The sequence below is a fragment of the Canis lupus genome, chromosome 28 (assembly GCF_003254725.2).
Source record: "Canis lupus dingo isolate Sandy chromosome 28, ASM325472v2, whole genome shotgun sequence".
NCBI lineage: Eukaryota > Metazoa > Chordata > Mammalia > Carnivora > Canidae > Canis > Canis lupus.
Genome location: NC_064270.1, coordinates 16,628,061 through 16,647,649, shown reverse-complemented (window position 1 = coordinate 16,647,649; position 19,589 = coordinate 16,628,061). Strand labels below are relative to the sequence as shown.

General features: G+C 38.5%; 1 protein-coding gene across 3 annotated transcripts in view; it reads left to right on the top strand.

Annotated features, from left to right (window-relative positions):
* CFAP43 (cilia and flagella associated protein 43) overlaps positions 1 to 19,589 on the top strand; it is a 112,785-nt gene that overhangs the window by 35,665 nt on the left and 57,531 nt on the right. For all 3 annotated transcript variants that reach the window (XM_025467120.3, XM_025467121.3, XM_025467119.3), the window contains 4 exons: positions 1,944 to 2,024; positions 5,132 to 5,280; positions 15,225 to 15,328; positions 19,002 to 19,142. In XM_025467120.3, the coding sequence (XP_025322905.3) occupies positions 1,944 to 2,024; positions 5,132 to 5,280; positions 15,225 to 15,328; positions 19,002 to 19,142 (475 nt within the window). The remainder of the gene's footprint in view (positions 1 to 1,943; positions 2,025 to 5,131; positions 5,281 to 15,224; positions 15,329 to 19,001; positions 19,143 to 19,589) is intronic.

The window sequence follows — 19,589 nt, the reverse complement described above, 5'->3', positions numbered from 1 at the left end:
AATTCAATTGAGAAGAGATAGTCTTTTCAACAAATGGTTGCAGGAGCAACTAGACATCCACCTGCAGAATCATCAGCAGCAGCAGCATCACCATCATCACCATCATCACCATCATCACCATTTAGTCACAGACCTTACACCTTTATAAAAAAATTAGCTCACATTGAATTACAGACCTAAATGTAAAATGAAAAACTAGAAAATTCCTAGAAAATGGCACAGGAGAAAAATCTAAGTGCCTCAGGTTTGGCAATGACTTTCTCGACACAACACAAAAACATAATCTACAAGAGGAAAAATTGGTAAGTAGGACATCATTAAAATAAAAAACTTGTACTCTGGGAAAGACACCACTAAGAGACAAAAAATACAAGCCACAGATTGGGAGAAAAATCTTTGCAAAACATATATCTGATAAAGGACTGGTTTCCAAAATGGAAAAACAACCCTTAAAATTCAACAATAAGAAAATAACCAATCCCAGTAAAATAAATAATAAATAAAAATAAAAATGGGACAAAAGATCAAATATGTTGCCACAGAAAATATACAGATGGCAAATAAGTATATGAAAAGATGTTCAACATTATTCATCATTAGCGAATTGCAAATGAAAACAATGATATGACACCACACACATATTAGAATGCCTAAAATCTAAAACACTAGCAATATCAAGTGCTAGCATTGATATGGAGCAACCAAAACCTTTAGTCAGCGCCTATAAGAATCAAAGTGGTACAGCCTACTATGGAAGTTTGGCAGTTTCTCACAAACTAAATATACTCTTACCTTATGATTCAGCAATTGAGCTTCTTGGTATTTACTTAAATTAGTTGAAAATCTATGCCTCACACAGACACCTGCACATGAATTTTTATAGCAGCTTTACTCAAAATTGCCAAAAGTTGGAAGTAACCACGATGTCCTTCAATAGGTAAATGGATAAACAAACCGTGATATATCAATACAATGGAATATTATTCAGCACTAAGCATAAACTATCTATTAAACTATGAAAAGACATAGAATAGCCTTAAATGAATAACCTTAAATGAAAGAAGCCAATTTGAGAAATCTGTATGATTTTCTCCATATAACATTCTGGAAAAAGAAAAGCTATGTTAACAGTAAAAAGATCAGGGGTTGCCAGGGGTTCAGTGGGGAAGGATGGAGCACAGAGAATTTTTAGGGCAGTGAAACTATTTGCTACGATACTGTGATGATGAATACATATCATACATTTGTCAAAACCTATAGAATGTATAACACAAAAAATGAGCCCTAATGTAAACTATGGGCTTTAGTCAATAATAATGTATCAATATTGGCTCATCAATTCTAATAAATGTACCACACTAATGCAAGATAATAATAGAGGAAATAATACGTGTAGGGGAGAAGGGTAAGGGCAATTCTGTACTTTCTGCTCAAACTTCCTGTAATACTAAAACTGCTCTTAAAAGCAAAGTCTGTCAGGGATGCTTGGGTGGCTCAGTCAGTTAAGTGTCCAACTCTTGATCTCAGCTCGGGTATTGATCTCAGGGTCTTGAGTTCAAGCCTCATGCTTTTCTTTTTTTGAAAAAGTAAAGTCTGTTAGTTAAAAAAATATATATAATTTCCTATTTTGAGCTTTATTCATTAAGCAATAATCCTGTTGAATTTCCAAGTAACTCAGTTATGTTACATGAAAAAAATTTTATTTAATTTTTCTAATCCTAATTACTTATTATGTGTTATTTAAATTGTATAAAAGGTAATAGTTAATTTTTTTTCAAATCAGAAGTACTGAAGTTGTCATTGTCATTATAACCCATATGGATAAAATGAAAATTTATATTAAATCATCAGAGTTATTGATATACTATAAGGAGATTTAGAACGTGCTTCCATAACAGAGTCCTACTTTCTATTGAGAGTTTTATCTTTTTTTTTTTTTGTAGACACTCACACATTCAGGGGAAGTTTGCGTTTGGTGTATAGAAGATGGTACTTGTGCCGGCAAGATCTATCTGAATACCCCAGTAAGTGTGCCTTATAAATGGATTAAAATATTGAATTCTAATCCAATCCATGTTTTCATAATTATATGTCAATAGTCTATGAAAATACTTGTTACAGATGCCTATTGCATCTTTACCTTGTATATAAAACATTTCACAGCCCAGAGGGTGGAACCTAACATACTAAATCGGTGTATAGGAAAGTTTTTCTGTGATGGCAGTTGTTTCTGAAGTTCTTGTGGTTTGTGTCTCACTCATGTTATAAGTTTGTTGTGGATTGGCAGGGTCTCTGCTCCACAGAGTCCCTTTCTCAGGGCCAGGCTGAAGGAGTCTCCACCAATGAATTGTTCCTCAATGCCACAGTACAGGATGGGACTACTAGAGAGTCTTGAACTAGGTGCTTTTACTCAGAAATGAATCACCCCCTTGGCCATAATTAGTTAAATGGTCCCTTCTAACCTCAAGGAGGTTAGTTAGAAATGAAAGAAAACTGTCACTCTAACCAGCTTGAGCCAAAAATTAAGAAGTGGAGGTTATTGGCTTAATCAACTCTAACGTATAGGACTTGTCTGGCCTCAGCTGTGGTTCAGTCCAGCAACTCAAATGATATCACCAAGGATCTTGTTTTTATCTCTATGTTTATAGTTTCATCTTAGGCTTATTTTAGTGGTCCCCAAATGCCACAGGTGTCAACCTCACAGATGTCAGACCATCAGGGAAGGTTTTCTTCCTCTGGTGGGAAGAGGAAGAGAAAAGAAGTTTCTCCTTTCCACAAAGCCAAATGTCTTAATAACATCCCTGAACTAATCACGGTGGATAGGGAAATGAGAAATGCTAATTGGCTTCAGCTCAGGCTTGAAAATGGGAGTCAGATCTGTTTCACTGAACTCCCAAAATAAAAGAGATGGTTTCTTAGTGGATATTCAAGGGATTTTCCAGAAGAAAGTTGTATGGATGCTGGGTAGCAAACCACAACTGTTCACAACACTCACCACAAGGTGATACCATTATTTCTGCTATGTTCATAGTACATTTTACATAAAATCGTATTTTTTTAAATAGTATTTTTAAAAAAGGACCAAGAAACAATGGCCATTCTATTTCTCCCTTACATTATCATCATTTGATGTATTATACAGTTCTAGATGAGATAAGGATCTTGGTAGTAGAGATAGAAGTTGCAATCCTTCCTCTTTATAAAATTAAAATCTCAATTATAAAATAGGAAGAAGTGTCATAACTCATATAATAAAATTACAAGACACAAAAGATACACAACTCAGTAGGTTTTATAAAACTCAGCCAACTAGTAAACATAAACATTCTTACCTGAAAAATTGAAATATGAGTAGACTACATGCTCTGGTGACAAGAGCTCAATGTGTTCATTTCTATTAAAACTACTAGAGCTAGAAGTGATCTTAAAGCTCATCTGATCCCATCTCCTTTTGCAGACAGGAGACATACAAAGGATTAACAACCCACCCAAGAGTCTCTGTAATCAGGATTTAACCTTGCTCTTCTTGGCTAAGGAGAGACATAGGCACTGTGAGAAGGTCTACTTTCTGTGCCAGAGAGATCTTCCCCTCATCTGAACAGAGGGGAGAGATTCAGACAGCTTTCACAGTTAATGACAAACCTTCACTGAGCTCCAAACCAGGCATGGTATACTCGTGGTTCGACCTGAGTTGGGGGCAGTTGGTGATTTTTCCTCACTGGAGAACACTGCAGCCTTGTGGGGAACTGATAAGTGCACTGACCCAGCAATGCTGAGGCCAGATCTCCCTGCCTGTGCATGGGACTGTGTTCCCCACAAACATTTTAGGCAGTGGTCCTCAGAGAACTCTCAGATCTGGACACTAACAACTTCCTTTGGTGGTACTTGCTAAGGCACATAAGACCCCTCTAGATATTGCTATCTATGTTTAGCCTAGGCTACTATTATCCTGGAATAGAGAATGATTCCAACAGATTATTTTGAGAACACACACACACACACACACACTGAGAGAGACTCCTGCCAAAAAAAATAAAAGAAAGAAAAAGAAAAACCCTTGCCATTTCATTTCCAGTTTCACACTGAGATACACTGAAGACTCAACCTTTAAAATTCACCTTTAGGGGCACCTGGGTGGCTCAGTCAGTCAAGCATCTAACTCATGATTTCAGCTCAGGTCATGATCTCAGGGTTATGAGATCAAGCCCCATGTCTGGCTCTGTGCTCAGCATGGAGTCTGCTTGAGATTCTCTCTCTCCCTCTGCCCTTCCCCCTCTTCAAAAATAAAAATAAAATAAATAAAATTCACCTTTAAAATTTAAGTAAAAACCTGCTCAGTTGGGCAACTATGCATTCTAATGAAGAAGGACACCTGAGCTCTCAGCTTCGTCACCGGCTATGGGATTCTGAGGCAAATTGCTATTTTTTTCTTGGCCTCCATTATTCTTTCCTCAAAATGATGATTTCCTAAGGTCTTTTCTATTTCTAATGTTCTATGATTTTATTCAAAACAACTACAAAGAATAATTAATTATAGAAGAATGAATCTGATTACTTAAGTGTCATGAAAGCAAATTTATTCTCCCAGATATCATATTCTATAAATGATTGTGGGATAAGCAGGGATCTGTGATGCATGTCTTTGGTTACAGAATACACAGTGTGGTAATATGATTATTTTCTTGTCTTCCTCCATTGTACCAGCATCCCAGGATCTACCATAATCCAACAGATGAATGCTGATTTTTAAAAATCACTAACATTCTGTAAAGATGTCCAAAAGATGCTAGGGATGTATTTTAAATTTATTTTATTTTTTAATTATTGTTGGTATATGATTATTTCATAATAATTTGGGGACAAAAATGAAGCCATGGTTTAAAGCTCAAGAAATCTCTTTATATTTTTATGATTCTAACATTAGAATAAAAGAATAACAAGTACTGATTCCTGTGACTCATGCAATCGATTAACTCAGGAATGCCACATGTCTAATTTGTAATACTACATAACACATGCCACTCTCCACACTCAGAGGGCTTTTCAACTAAATTGTAGATTCTTACACATAGTAGGGCAGGCTTTGTGTTCTGGCACAGTGCAGTGAAGCATCTGGGGTTGTTTTAAACAGGCAACAGTTCTGGCTTGCTCTCCTTCCTCCCTCTCTGCGGCTGTGGGCACCATGGGGGGCTCCATCCACTTCCTTGATGTCAGAGATGCTGAGGCCCCTAAAGCAATTTACAAGGCCCTCCCATCTGAATGGTCTGTGCAGCACCTCCTGTAAGTATTCTCTGCTTCTGGCAGCCACATTGTCAGGCCTGTCTGTTGAAAATTCCAGTGAAGCCATAATTTCTTTTTTTTTTTTTTTTTAAGATTTATTTAGTCACTTGAGAGAGAGGGAGAAAGAGGAGGGTGGAGGGGCAGAGGGAGAGAGGGAGAAAGTCTTAAGCAGATTCTGTGCTGAGCATGGAGCCCAACGTGGGGCTCGATCCTACAACCCCAAGATCACAACCTGCGCTGAAACTCAAGAGTCAGATGCTCAACCGATAGTGCCACCCAGATGCCCCCAGCCATAATTTTTTTTCAATTCAAATTTTACATGTTTTGTTTTGAAAATCAACACGTTGACTCAGTTCAGAGTCAAGGGGTGCATAGTGACAAGTCTCCCACTTTTGTCCTCAAACACCCAGTTCTCCTCTCTGGAGGCAGCCTGTTCCCGATTGATTCGTCATGTCTTCTTTCCAGAGATATTCTATCCATAAATAAGCAAAGATGTAAATCCTTTCTTTTACCTTCACAAATAACTATCAAGCACTTGGAATGTGCTTTTTACTTTGTTGTATTAACCTTCGAGATGGAGGCTCTTATAGTCTCTGTTACAGAACAGGGAGATGAAGCACAAAATATTTAAATAATTTTCCTCATGTTAGTACATGGTAGTAAATGGCAATATCAGGAGCTGAACCCAAGCAGTTGGTCCAGAGTCACTGCTTTTGCTTTTATTTTATTCTTTCAAGTTTTTGTTTAAATGCCTTTGCTTTTATTTATTTTTAAAGATTTATTTATTTATTCATGAGAGGGAGAGAGGCAGAGACATAGGCAGAGGGAGAAGCAGGATCCTTGCAGGGAGCCTGATGTGGGACTCAATCCCTAGACCCAGGATCACACCCTGCACCAAAGGCAGATGCTCAGCTGCTGAGCCACCCAGGCGTCCCTTTGCTTTTAAATAGAAAACCACATACAATGTTCTACGTTTCATTTTTTTCTCACCTAATGGTATATCTTGGACATTGTTCTCTATTCACACATAAAGACCTTTTTTACTCTGTTTTATGGCTACATAGTATTCCATTATATGAATATACTACCATTTTTAATTTTTAAATTTTAATTACAATATTGTTAACATAGTGTTATATTAGTTGCAGGTGTACAATATAGTGATCAATAATTCTATTATACATTAGTCGGTGCTCACCATGATAATTGTGCTCTTTAATCCCCATCACCTGATTCCCCATCCCCATCCCATCTGGTCACCATCAGTTCATTCTCTATTGTTAAGAGTGTTTCTTGATTTGTCTGTCTCTCTTTTTCCTTTGCTCATTTGCTTTGTTTCTTAAATTCCACATATAAGTGGAATCATACAATAATTGTCTTCTTTTGCTTAGTATTATACCCCCCAGCTCCATCCATGTTTTTGCAAATGGCAAGATTTCATTTTTTTATGACTGAGTGATATTCCATTGCATGTAAAAATACCACATCTTCTTTATCCACTCATCTGTTGATGGTACTTGGGCTGCTTCCATAATTTACTTATTGTAGATAATCCTGCAATAAACATAGGGATACCTGTATCCCTTTAAATTTGTGTTTTTGTATTTTGGGGATAAATACCCAATATACCATCATTTTTAAAAGATTGTATTGATGGGCATTTAGATGATTTCTTTTTTTTTTACGTTTGTTTTTAAGTTCGATTTGCCAACATATAGTATAACACCCAGTGCATCCCATCAAGTGCCCTCCTCAGTACCCGTCACCGAGTTACCCTATTCCCCGCCCACGTACCCTTCTGCAACCCTTTGTTTGTTTCCCAGAGTTAGGAGTCTCTCATGGTTTGTCTTCCACTCATTTTTTCTCACTCATTCCCCCTCCTTTCCCTTATAATACGTTTCACTATTTCCTATATTCCACATATGAGTGGAACCATATGATGATTGTCCTTCTCCGGTTGACTTACTTCACTCAGCATAATACCCTCCAGTTCCACCAACATCAAAGTGAATGGTGGGTATTCGTCCTTTCTGATGGCTGAATACTATTCCATTGTATATATATACCAATCTTCTTTATCCATTCACCTGTTGAAGGACATCATGGTTCCTTCCACAGTTTGGCGATTGTGGACATTGCTGCTATGAACATTGGGGTGCAGGTGTTCGACATTTCACTTCATCTGTATCTTTGGGGGTAAATCCCCAGTAGTGCAATTGCTGGGTCATAGGGCAGCTCTATTTTTAACTTCTTGAGGAAACTCCACACAGTTTTTCAGAGTGGCTGTACCAGTTTGAATCCCCACCAACAGTGCAAGAGGGTTCCCCCTTCTCCTCTTCCTCTCCAACATTTGTTATTTCCTGTCTTGTTAATTTTCACCATTCTCACTTGTGTGAGGTGGTATCTCATTGTGGTTTTGATTTGTATTTCCCTGATGGCCAGTGATACGGAGCATTTTCTCATGTGCTTGTTGGCCATGTCTATGTCTTCTTTGGAGAAATCTCTGTCCATGTCTCATGCCCATTTCATAATTGGATTTTTTGTTTCTTGGGTGTTGAGTTTAACAAGTACTTTATAGATCTTGGATACTAGTCCTTTATCTGATACGTCATTTGCAAATATCTTCTCCCCTATTCTGTAGTTGTCTTTTGTTGACTGTTTCTTTTGCTGTGCAGAAGCTTTTTATCTTGATTAAGTCTCAATAATTCATTTTTTCTTTTGTTTCCCTTGCCTTCAGAGATGTATCTTGCAAGAGGTTGCTGTGGCCAAGTTCAAAAAGGGTGTTGGCTGTGTTCTCCTCTAGGATTTTGATGGATTCCTATCTCACATTTAGATCTTTCAACCATTTTGAGTTTATTTTTGTGTATGGTGTAAGAGAATGGTCTAGTTTCATTCTTCTGCATGTGGCTGTCCAATTTTCCCAGCACCATTTATTGAAGAGACTGTCCTTTTTTAAATTTTTCTTTATTTATTCATGAGAGAGAGAGAGAGAGAGGCAGAGACACAGGTAGAGGGAGAAGCAGGCTCCATGCAGGGAGCCCAATGTGGGACTCGATCCCGGGACTCCAGGACCACGCCCTGGGCCCAAGGCAGGCTCTAAAATGCTGAGCCACCCAGGGATCCCCTGAGACTGTCCTTTTCCCAATGGATAGTCTTTCTTGCTTTGTTGAATATTAGTTGACCATGGAGTTGAGGGCCCATTTCTGGGTTCTCTATTCTGTTCCGTTGATCTACGTGTCTGTTTTTGTGTCAGTACCACACTGTCTTGATGATCACTGCTTTGTAATACAGCTTGAAATACAGCATTGTGATGCCCCCAGCTTTGGCTTTCTTTTTCAATATTCCTCTGGCTATTCAGCGTTTTTTCTGATTCCATACAAATCTTAAGATTATTTGTTCCAAGTCTGTGAAGAAAGTCCATGGTATTTTGATAGGGATTGCATTGAATGTGTAAATTGCCCTGGATAGCGTAGACATTTTCACAATATTTATTCTTCCAATCCATGAGAATGGAACATTTTCCCATCTCTTTGCATCTTCCTCAACTTCTTTCAGAAGTGTTCTGTAGTTTTCAGGGTATAGATCCTTTACCTCTTTGGTTAAGTTAATTCTAGGTATCTTATGCCTTTGGGTGTGATTGTAAATGGGATTGATTCCTTAATTTCTCTTTCCTCAGTCTCATTGTTAGTGTATATAAACGCTACTGATTTCTGTGCATTGGTTTTGTATTTTCCCACATTGCTGAATTGCTGTATGAGTTCTAACAATCTTGGGGTGGAGTCTTTTGGGTTTTCTATGTAGAGTATCATGTCATCTGCAAAGAGGGAGAATTTGACTTCTTCTTTGCCAATTTGAATGCCTTCTATTTCTTTTTGTTGTCTGATTGCTGAGGCTAGGACTTCTAGTACTTTGTTGAATAACAACCATGAGAGTGGACATCCCTGTCATGTTCCTGATCTTAGGAGAAAGGCTCTCAGTTTTTCCCCATTGAGAATGATATTCACTGTGGGCTTTTCATAAATGGCTTTTAAAATATTAAGGAATGTTCCCTGTATCCCTACACTTTGAAGACTTTTAATCAGGAATGGATAGTGTATTTTGTCAAATGCTTTCTCTGCATCTATTGAGAGGATCATATGGTTCTTGTTTTTTCTCTTCTTGATGTGATCCATCACGTTGATCGTTTTACAAGTGTTGAACCATCCTTGCATTCCAGGGATAAATCCCACTTGGTCATGGTGAATAATTCTCTTAATGTACTGTTGGATCCTATTAGTTAGTATCTTGGTGAGAAATTTTGTATACATGTTCATCAGGGATATTGGTCTATAATTCTCCTTTTTGGTGGGGTCTTTGTCTGGTTTTGGTATCAAGGTAATGCTGGCCTCATAAAACGAGTTTGGAAGTATTCCCTCCCTTTCTATCCTTTGAAACAGCTTTAGTAGAATAGGTATTATTTCTTCTTTAAACATTTGATAGAACTCCCCTGAGAAGCCATCTTGCCCTGGACTTTTGTGTATTGGGAGGTTTTTGATGACTGCTTCAATTTCCTCGCTGGTTACTGGCCTGTTCAGGTTTTCTATTTCTTCCTGTTCCAGTTTTGGTAATTTGTGGTTTTCTAGAAATACATCCATTTCTTCTAAATTGTCTAATCTGTTGGCATATAGCTGCTCATAATATGTTTCTAAAATCGTTGTATTTCCTTGGTATTGGTTGTGATCTCTCTTTCATTTGTGATTTTATTAAATTGGTTTTTTCTTTTTAATAAGGTTGGCTAGGGGTTTCTCTATCTTATTAATTCTTTTAAAGAACCAACTCCTGGTTTTGTTGATCTACGGCTCCTCTGGTCTCTATTTCATTGAGTTCTGCTCAAATCTTTATTATCTCTCTTCTTATGCTTGGTGTAAGATTTACTTGCTGTTCTTTCTCCAATTCCTTTAAGTGCAAGGTTAGCTTGTGTGTTTGAGTTTTTTTCTGATTTTTTGAGGGAAGCTTGTATTGCAATGTATTTCCCTCTTAGGACAACTTTTGCTGTATCCCAAAGATTTTGAAGTTTTATCTTCATTTTCATTAGTTTCCATGAATCATTTTAATTCTTCTCTAATTTCCTGGTTGACCCATTCATCCTCTAGTAGGATGCTCTTTAACCTCTATCTGTTTGAGTTTCTTCCAAATTTCTTCTTGTGATTGACTTCTAGTTTCAAAGTATTGTGGTCTGAAAATATTCAGGGGACAATCCCAATCTTTTGGTATCAGTTGAGACCTGATTTGTGACCCAGTATGTGGTCTATTGTGGAGAAAGTTCCATGTGCATTTGAGAAGAATGTGTATTCAGTTGCATTCGGATGGAATGTTCTGTACATATCTGTGAAATCTATTTGGTGCAGTGTATCATTTAGGGCCCTTGTTTCTTTGGTGATGTTCTGCTTAGAGTATCTGTCATTTGCTGAAAGGGCTGTGTTGAACTTTCCTACTATTAGTGTATTATTATCTAAGTATCTTTTTACTTTGGTCATTAATTGATTGATATACTTGGAAGCTCCCACATTAGGGATATAAATATTCATGATTGTTAGGTCTTCTTGTTGGATAGACCCTTTAAGCATGATATAGTGTCCCTCTTCATCTCTTACTACAGTATTTGGTTTACTACAGTATTTGGTATAAATTAATTTATCTGATATGAGGATTGCTACCCCAGCTTTCTTTTGAGGACCATTTAAATGGTAAATGGTTCTCCATCCCTTCATTTTCAGGCTGGAGGTGTCCTTAGGTCTATAATGAATCTCTTGTAGACAGCATATAGATGAGTCTTGCTTTTTTTATTCAGTACAATACCCTGCATCTTTTGATGGGATCATTTAACCCATTCACATTCAGAGTTACCATTGAAAGATATGAATTTAGTGTCATTCATTGTATTACCTATTCAGTCCCTGTTTTTGTGGATTGTTTCTTTGGGCTCCCTCTTTCTTTTACAGGGTCTCCCTTAATATTTCTTGCAGAGCCAGTTTGGTGGTCACATAGTCTTCATTTTCTGCCCATCCTGGAAGCTCTTTATCTCTCCTTCTATTCTGAATGACAGCCTTGCAGGATAAAGTATTCTTGGCTGCATTTTCCTCTCATTTAGTATATATTATATATATGTAGAATATATCATGACAGCCGTTTCTGGCCTGCCAGGTCTCTGTGGAGAGATCTGCTGTTAATCTGATACTTCTCCCCATGTAAGTTAAGAATCTCTTGTCTCGAGCTACTTTAAGAATTTTCATTTTATCTTTGAAATTTGCAAGTTTCACTATTAAATGTCGAGGAATTAAGTGGCTTTTATTGATTTTTTTTGGGGGGGGCGGGGTCCTCTCTATCTCTTGGATACGAATGCCTGTTTCCTTCCCTAGATTTGGGAAGTTATCAGCTATGATTTGTTCAAATATACTGTGGTCCTCTCTCTGTCTCTTCTGGAATCCCAATTAGACATATATTCTTCCTTTTCAAGCTATCATTTATTTCCTTAAGCCTTTCCTCATGGGCTCTTCATTGTTTTTTCTCTTTTTTCCTCAGCTTCCTTCCTTACCATCAACTTGTCTTCTATGTTACTCAGTATCTCTTCCACCTCATTAACCCTAGCAGTTAGAGCATACAGTTTGGATAGTGTTTCGTTTAATCTATTTTTAATTTCAGCCTGATTAGATCTCAATTCTGTAGTAACGAAGTCTCTAGATTCCTTTACACTTTTTTCCAGAGCCCCCAGTAGCTTTATAATTGTATTTATGAATTGAATTTCTGACATTGTATTTAAACCCAAATTCTGTAACTCTGTGGCAGAGACTATTGTTTCCAGTTCTTTCTTTTGTGCTAAATTCTTCCTTCTAGTCATTTTGTCCAGTGCAGATTGGCCGTATGAGCAGGCTGAGTCAAAAATATCAACCACACACATACACAAAATCAACCACAACCTAAGTAAAATACACCCTACATGATTCTGAAGAGGTCAGAGACCAGAAAATAAAAGAAAAAGAACAGAACAAAATAAAAGGACCACTAAAGTGAAAAACAAATTTCAAAACAAAGGAGTAAAAAATAAAAAGCCAAAAACAAAGAATAAAAAAAAAAGAAAAGAGAAAAAAGAAAAACGGGGGAGGGAGGATGGTGGTGGTGAGGAAATGGTAGTGGAGAGAGAATGTAGTCTACCTGAGGGGACCTAGAGGGTGATCCTCTTGGTTCTGAGTGTATTTTGTACTGTATGTTAGAAGATGCTCAATCCCAAATTTATATATACCAAATACTTATATAAAGCCCCAACACTAACCACAAAAACATAAACAAGATAAAAGAAGGGGGCAGAATGGGAAGGAAGAGAGAATTTAATCTCACAGAATGAACCAACATGGTATTCAATTTGGTTCTGTGTATATTTTGGTCGCGTGTTAGAAGGTACTAACTTCCACCATTGTAAAACAAAACGAGGCAAAAAACAAACAAACAAACAAACCCATATCTCGTATATCTACCAAAATTAAATTGAATACGTTGAAGGGAATATAGAAGTGAATAATATATCTAAGACATGTAATTGTAGAAATATGAAGGTCAAAAAGGAAAAAACTTAAAATTGAAGAGTTGGTAAAATATTGTAGTTAAGGTGGAAAAAGAGAAAAAAATATTGGAAATTTTTAGTCTGATATAAAAATGAGTTGTAATGGAAAAAGAAAAAAAAAGGACCCTCTTGTTCTATATACTATTTTCCCTCAGTCCTGGTGCTTTCCAGTGCTGCTTGTTCAGTAAACTTGCTTTTCCCTTGTACTTCCAGCAGTTCTATTGGGGAGGAGTCTGCTGTGCTGATTCTCATGTGTCTGTGCCTGGGCAGAGATGCCCTGTTCCTTCACCAGGTGCTGGGCTCAGTGGGAGCTGTTTACTCCATGAGGCCTCGGTTCCACAGAGGCCCCACCTCTCCCAGGCACACAGTGAAACAAAGAAGAAAAACAATAATGGCAGTGGCCAGATTTCCAGCTCTGGAGTCAAGCTCCCTGTGGTAACTAACTGCAGTCTCCCAGTCTGCACTGACCTAGATGCTCCTGAGGCTTGCATGGGTGCACTGATCTTCACAGGTTGTGGGGTGCCCAGCAGCAGGAGAATCCTCACTTTCCTGTGCCCTCCCCACTTCTGCCTGTCCCAGGGGGCATGGAGGATCACTGGCTTTGTCCCCTTGGGTGCCCTGGGATCCCGGGCCCTGGGCCACTGGACCTGCGCTCCCAGGGGCCGCCTCTCCTGAAGGGAATGGAGTACAGCCACCTCCATCTGTTGCTGGCCTCTAGTATAAAGGCCTCTTCAGAGCTGGGCCGCATAACCCACTGGCTTCTCGCAAATGCCCCAGAGGGTTGCAGCACTCCAGCCCTTTACCGATATTAAATCAGGGTTTGCAGTGAACTTTTCCCCCCCAGGGGCCCCTCTTATAGTGACTCTAGGAATCTTTAGGCTTCACTGCCCCTCCTGCAATTCTGCCCAATTTCCCTGATAAGCACTTTTCCATCAGAGAAAACTACGGAGCGGATTTTTAAAGTTCCCGCTTCTCCGCTTCTCCGTGGCTGGGTTTTTGTGCCCTGGAGGCTTTCGGGGCTCTGCTCTAGCCCTGCTAGTGGCAGTTCCCCTCCCCCACCTTCTTTTTTTTTTTTTCCACCTTCCTACTTTGTTAGAAGTGAAAATTTTTCTCTCTGTAGCATTCTAGCTGTTCTTTCTTTAAATCTCAGGTCAAATTCATAGGTGTTCAGGATGTTTCGAAAATTATATAAGTAAGTTTGTGGGACCAGATGAGTTGAGGACCCCTCCTCTTCCGCCATCTTGCCCCTCTCCTGATTTCAAATCTTTTGAAATAATACTTTTTAGAAGACAGCATAAAGACATTGGATTTAGACTTGTATATTGCAATTATTTTTCTCTTTTGTTAATTGATCATAATAGTAAGCATTATCAGAACTGACATTTGTGCCCTGCTTTCCAGTTTGAGGTGCTGTCATACATTGTAGCTTATTGAATGTGATCCTCACTATCCGGTCAGAAAGTTATTATGCTTGTCCCTGTTCAACAAATGAGAGAATTCAGGTTCAGAGAAGTTAAGAGAAGCCTTTGGAGGATTGCCCAGCTCATGCCTGGAGGAGCCAGGTTTCCACCATCGTGTTGTTCCTGCAAGTGGCCCCCTCCCGCACAAGAGGAGAGGATCCCTCACTTCCCTCCATCTACATGTTTACTGCCTCCTCTTTCTCAGATCCTCTTCTCTTATTTTAATTTGTTTCTTCCTATTTTCCTACTTTGATGGAGGTGCGGAAAAATTTCACTGCATTCGTCCTCCTCCTGGGGGGCACTAGTACTGAAGAGTGCTTTGATGTGGCACTGATCACTAGTGTGAGAATTGTTTACTTCCCCCGGAAATACCAAGAAGGCTCTGCTGTCATAGTTCATTCACTTCTGATGAACTTACCCAGTGCTACTGCATCTTCTTGACTATGCACTTAGAAGCTGCAATTTCAAAATAGCGTTAACCTAGAATGTCATGATTGCATTGCTATGTCATCACTTGGCTTTTTTATAAGATAGGATAATATTAAAAGTCACCAACTAGGGGCACCTGGGTGGCTCAGTGGTTGAGTGTCTGCCTTTGGCTCAGGTCATGATTCCAAGGTCCTGGGATCAAGTACTGCATCAGGCTGCCCACAGGGAGCGTGCTTCTCCCTCTGCCTGTGTCTCTGCCTCTCTCTCTGTATCTCTCATGAAAAAATAACTAAAATCTTTTTTTTTTTTTAACTAAAATCTTTTTTAAAAAATGTTACAAACTAGAAGAATTACTGGTTTTGAGTACATCTCCACACTGTCATTTATTAATTTATTAAATTTGTTTACCATCTTAGTGAAACAAGCAAAATCTGATTCTCAGATTTCTTCTTCTCTAGCTATGACCAGCAAGGAATATATCTATTAGTTGGAACATCAGGAGGCTACATCTTTATTATCAATGCCAGTCCATCAAGTTTGTTTCAGGTCCTTGGATTCACAGGTACTACATGGAAAGCTTATTAATATGAAATATTGGTCACTTCATCCTAAAGAATTTAAGGTTGTGGAAATGGGGCTAATTTGTGGTTTACTTTCTAAAAGAGAGACATTTAAATAACTGCGGTAAGTTGCATAGGAGAATTCCTACATCATATTTAAAGGGTTTTTGGTACACCTTCTTGGTATATAGTTGATGTTAAATAAACTTTCTTAATTAATGAATTTAGATATTTCTAATGTTAGACATTGTATATAGTGTATATATGCATATTATATACATTATATACTATATAATTTATGTGCATATTGTATATATTATATATAATGCTATATATTTCTAAAAATTCAGTTGTTTTATCCTTTAAACATATTTTAAAGTATTTTATCTCGGGGCACTTGGGTGGCTCAGTGGTTGAGTATCTACCTTCGGGTCAGGTCGTGATCCTGGGGTCTTGGGATTGATTCCTGCATCGGGCTCCCTACAGGGAGCCTGCTTCCCCCTCTGCCTATGTCTCTGCCTGTCTCTGTGTCTCTCATGAATATATAAATAAAAATCTTTAAAAAACATTTTATCTCTATTTAATAAAGATATCTAAAGAAAGTTTTATTACATGTATCTTTAATATTTCCTTTTTAAACAAAATGACATCCAGGTTTTTCAGTAATGCGATACCCATGCCCAGGTAAACCACAGAACTGGAAGGTGAAGAAAAACTTATGTGATAAATAGTAAGAACTAAATACTGGCTTAAGGACCAAATATATATGTAAATTTTCCCCCAAAACATATTTTTAAATTTATTCATTGACTTTTTAAAATTAGTGAGTGACTACTAGGTGTAAAATGCTGAACCTAGGCCAGTGAGTGCTGAATAGAAAGTTCAAAAAGACAGTTTAGTGGTGGAGGAATAAGTAGAGTGCTGTGTGGTCTCAGAGGAAGAAGCAATTCTCCCAGGTGCAAGGAAAGGAGCGGAGGTAGAGAGGGCACAGGTAAGGAGGTACAGAGGATTGTGAGAGAGTTCTCTGAGGATGTAAATAGTGGAGGATGGGACATATTAGTATTTTAGCTCAAGATAAAAGACTGACAATCGGAGAAGGACAAACATTATGTGGTCTCATTCATTTGGGGAATATAAAAAATAGTGAAAGGGAATAAAGGGGAAAGGAGAAAAAATGAGTGGGAAATATCAGAAAGGGAGACAGAACATGAGAGACTTCTAACTCTGGGAAATGAACTAGGGGTGGTGGAAGGGGAGGTGGGCAGGGGGTGGGGGTGACTGGGTGACGGGCACTGAGGTGGGCACTTGACGGAATGAGCACTGGGTGTTATTCTATATGTTGGCAAATTGAACACCAATAAAAAATACATTTATAAATAAAAAAAAAGATAAAAGACTGAGCAAAGGCACTTAGAATGGCAGGAAGTCCAGTATAATAGGTAAACAGAAGAGTTTACTAGATGATGATCATGGCAATGAAGTCTGAAAGAAGATGAGGGTCTTGAATGTAATTCCAAGGAGTCTGGACTTTTTTCCTGTGGGTAATGGGACACCATCAGAAGTTTTCAAGATGAGACAGGTATGACTTGACTTGGATTTTAGAGGGCGACTCTGCTATTAGTATGAAGGATGGAGGTGAAAGGCAAGAGTATGGAATAAAAACGATGAGTAAGGGAATAATTATAGTAGCCCAGGCAAGAGATGATATTAATCATAGCAACAGCCAATATTTATTGAGGGATTCCTTGCCATGTGATAGTGTCCTAAGAATTTGGTGTGTGTTAATTCATTTAACCCTCATAGACAAATTTTATGAGGTAGAGACTATTACTATCCCAATTTATAGATGAGGTAGTTGAGGCTCAGTGATATTAAATACTGGTTCCCAGTCATGTAGCTAGGTAGTGATGGAGCCAAGACTCAAACTCAGGAAGTCTATCCTCAGGCTTATACTCTTATCCACAATGTACACACCATACAGCAGCCCCAGAAAGAGGAAGGAGGGGACAGCTCTGCATGATGGAATTGATAGGACTTGGTATTACATTAGATGTGAGAGGTGAGGATCAGCAGTGACTCCAAATTTTCTAGTCCAGATGGTGAAAGTTCACAATTTCATCAAGTGAAGGATACACTCAAGACAAAAGGAAATTAAAGAAGTTGAGGGATAGTGTGAGCTGATAAGCTCTGTAGAATTGAAGCTAATATGCTCTTTAGTTGGGGGATACTAAGTAATATTTGAAGATTTATAGTTCAAGTCAATGATAGAATTCTGATCTTGAAATTATGGAAGCTGATGAAATAAATGGCTTAAGAATACAGAGCAAAAGCAAATCTAATTGCTTAATGAGGCCAAACAAGCAAGCTAAATATAGAAATTTGAAGGCATAGAGCATAGTAGGACCTATGGCTTATCTCATAGTGGATGCACATCCTGCCTGAATATTCCATTTTTTAATATATCTGGTCAGTCATAGTGTGGGATGGGAAAAGCAACTTCCACTGAAGTTATGGACAGAGGAAGATGATGCAGTAAAGCAAACAGGACAAGCCATGGTAATGAGAGCACTGGAGTGGAGTCACCCACTCCAGAAAGATAAGTGTGTGGACTGGCACAAACTTGAGTGTGAGTACAGTGAGGGCTGGAATGAGGCCCTCATGCATGTGCCCATTAGCAGGTGACTTTTGGGAGAGCTGCTTCCTTGGAGCAGAATGACAAAGAGGTTAGGGAGGGGGTGGCGGTTAGGAAGTGAAGTCAGTAAGTAGCAATTCCTGTTTTAAGAAGTTTGCAGCAGAGAAAAGAGAATTGGCATCGATAGCAACCGTGTTGGGGAAGCAGGGTTGCAGCAAGGTCTCAATTTGAAGACTGGGGAGTCTTGAGTGCTGAAAAGAAGAAACCATAAAAGACACAAGAAGATAAAATGAGGTCCTTGAGAGCATCTGGTCTAATAGGAGATTGGTGGTATGGACTCAAAATCAGAGATACAAAGGATTGCATTTTGTTCATACAAAAATGTTTTCTGAAAAAGAACATTGAGTCCACTTTGTATCAGATGTCTTTGGTCTTCTTTGTTATGTCAGAGGATAAATGATCAGCTGAACACCTAAGGGGAGGGACTGATAAAGTGGACACATACAGAGCAGCCCCTGTGGAAAGGGGGAGTAGTGACTCTGGAAAGAACCAAAGGTGTGTGAAGGTATGGCACGTTTCAGAGGCCTGATTTCCAGAGGAGCAAACTCATCAAGTCATGGGCATTTCCACCACCCCTGCAATACCTTGACTACAGATTCAAAGAACACTGATTTCTGAGTTTATCCAGTAACAGGAGTGGATGAACAAGCCAGAGCAGAGCATCAAGGGGCTGGAGCATGCAGGTGCTCCTGAGTGGGGTGAACATGGCAGATTCCAGAGGCTTCCCTAACAGGGAAAGAAGCTGAGCCCAACTGAGCTGGCTTGCATCTGCCAACCCAGATACCTAATCACAATAGTCCCTCATCATTTATCAAAAATGTCCCCATCACTCATATTTAAAGGTTACTTTCAATATGCAATAAATAAATTGAAATTGAAAGATTTAGTGAAGGCAATTCTATAATGTGGTATCTTATTTGGGAAGATAAAAGATTCCTTAAACTTGTGAATGACCATTTATAATGATTTCCATTTGCTTTCAGAGGTGGGCAAAGACATTTTACAAATATCCACAGTGTCTCTTTTGGAAACAGACATAGTAGAAGTGATGGTGCTTTCCCCACTTACAGAAACAGGAAGAAGCAGATTGGACATATTTACTCTGCCTAAAATACTACCACAAGGTAAAGAAAAATCAAGCAGCCAATTCTGTGCTGGGCCCAGATGAGTAGTTACTTAGCTTGCTTTCTTTTTTATCCCCTAGTGATTGCATTTTTTTCCCCCTCAATATGTGAAGAGGTAAAAGGGCCATCTTTTGTGCTTACAAAGTAAAACTGATATGTACTCGCTTCGGCAGCACATATACAAAGTGAAACTGATGTAGCTGCTAACCAATATGCAATGTGGACCTCTAGGTCTTGTCATTCATATGAACCTATCTTATTACCTCTAGGCCTTGTCATTCATCTTATTTTATTACCAGACAAGAGAAATAGGATCAACTGGCACTTTTGTCAGACTGATTTGTCATTTCATGATATCTCTTGTTTTGTAGCTTCAAATATACATAGTTAACTTCAGACAGGTTACTGTGCAGTTACTTTCACTGATAAAATTGTAAAGAAAGCTTT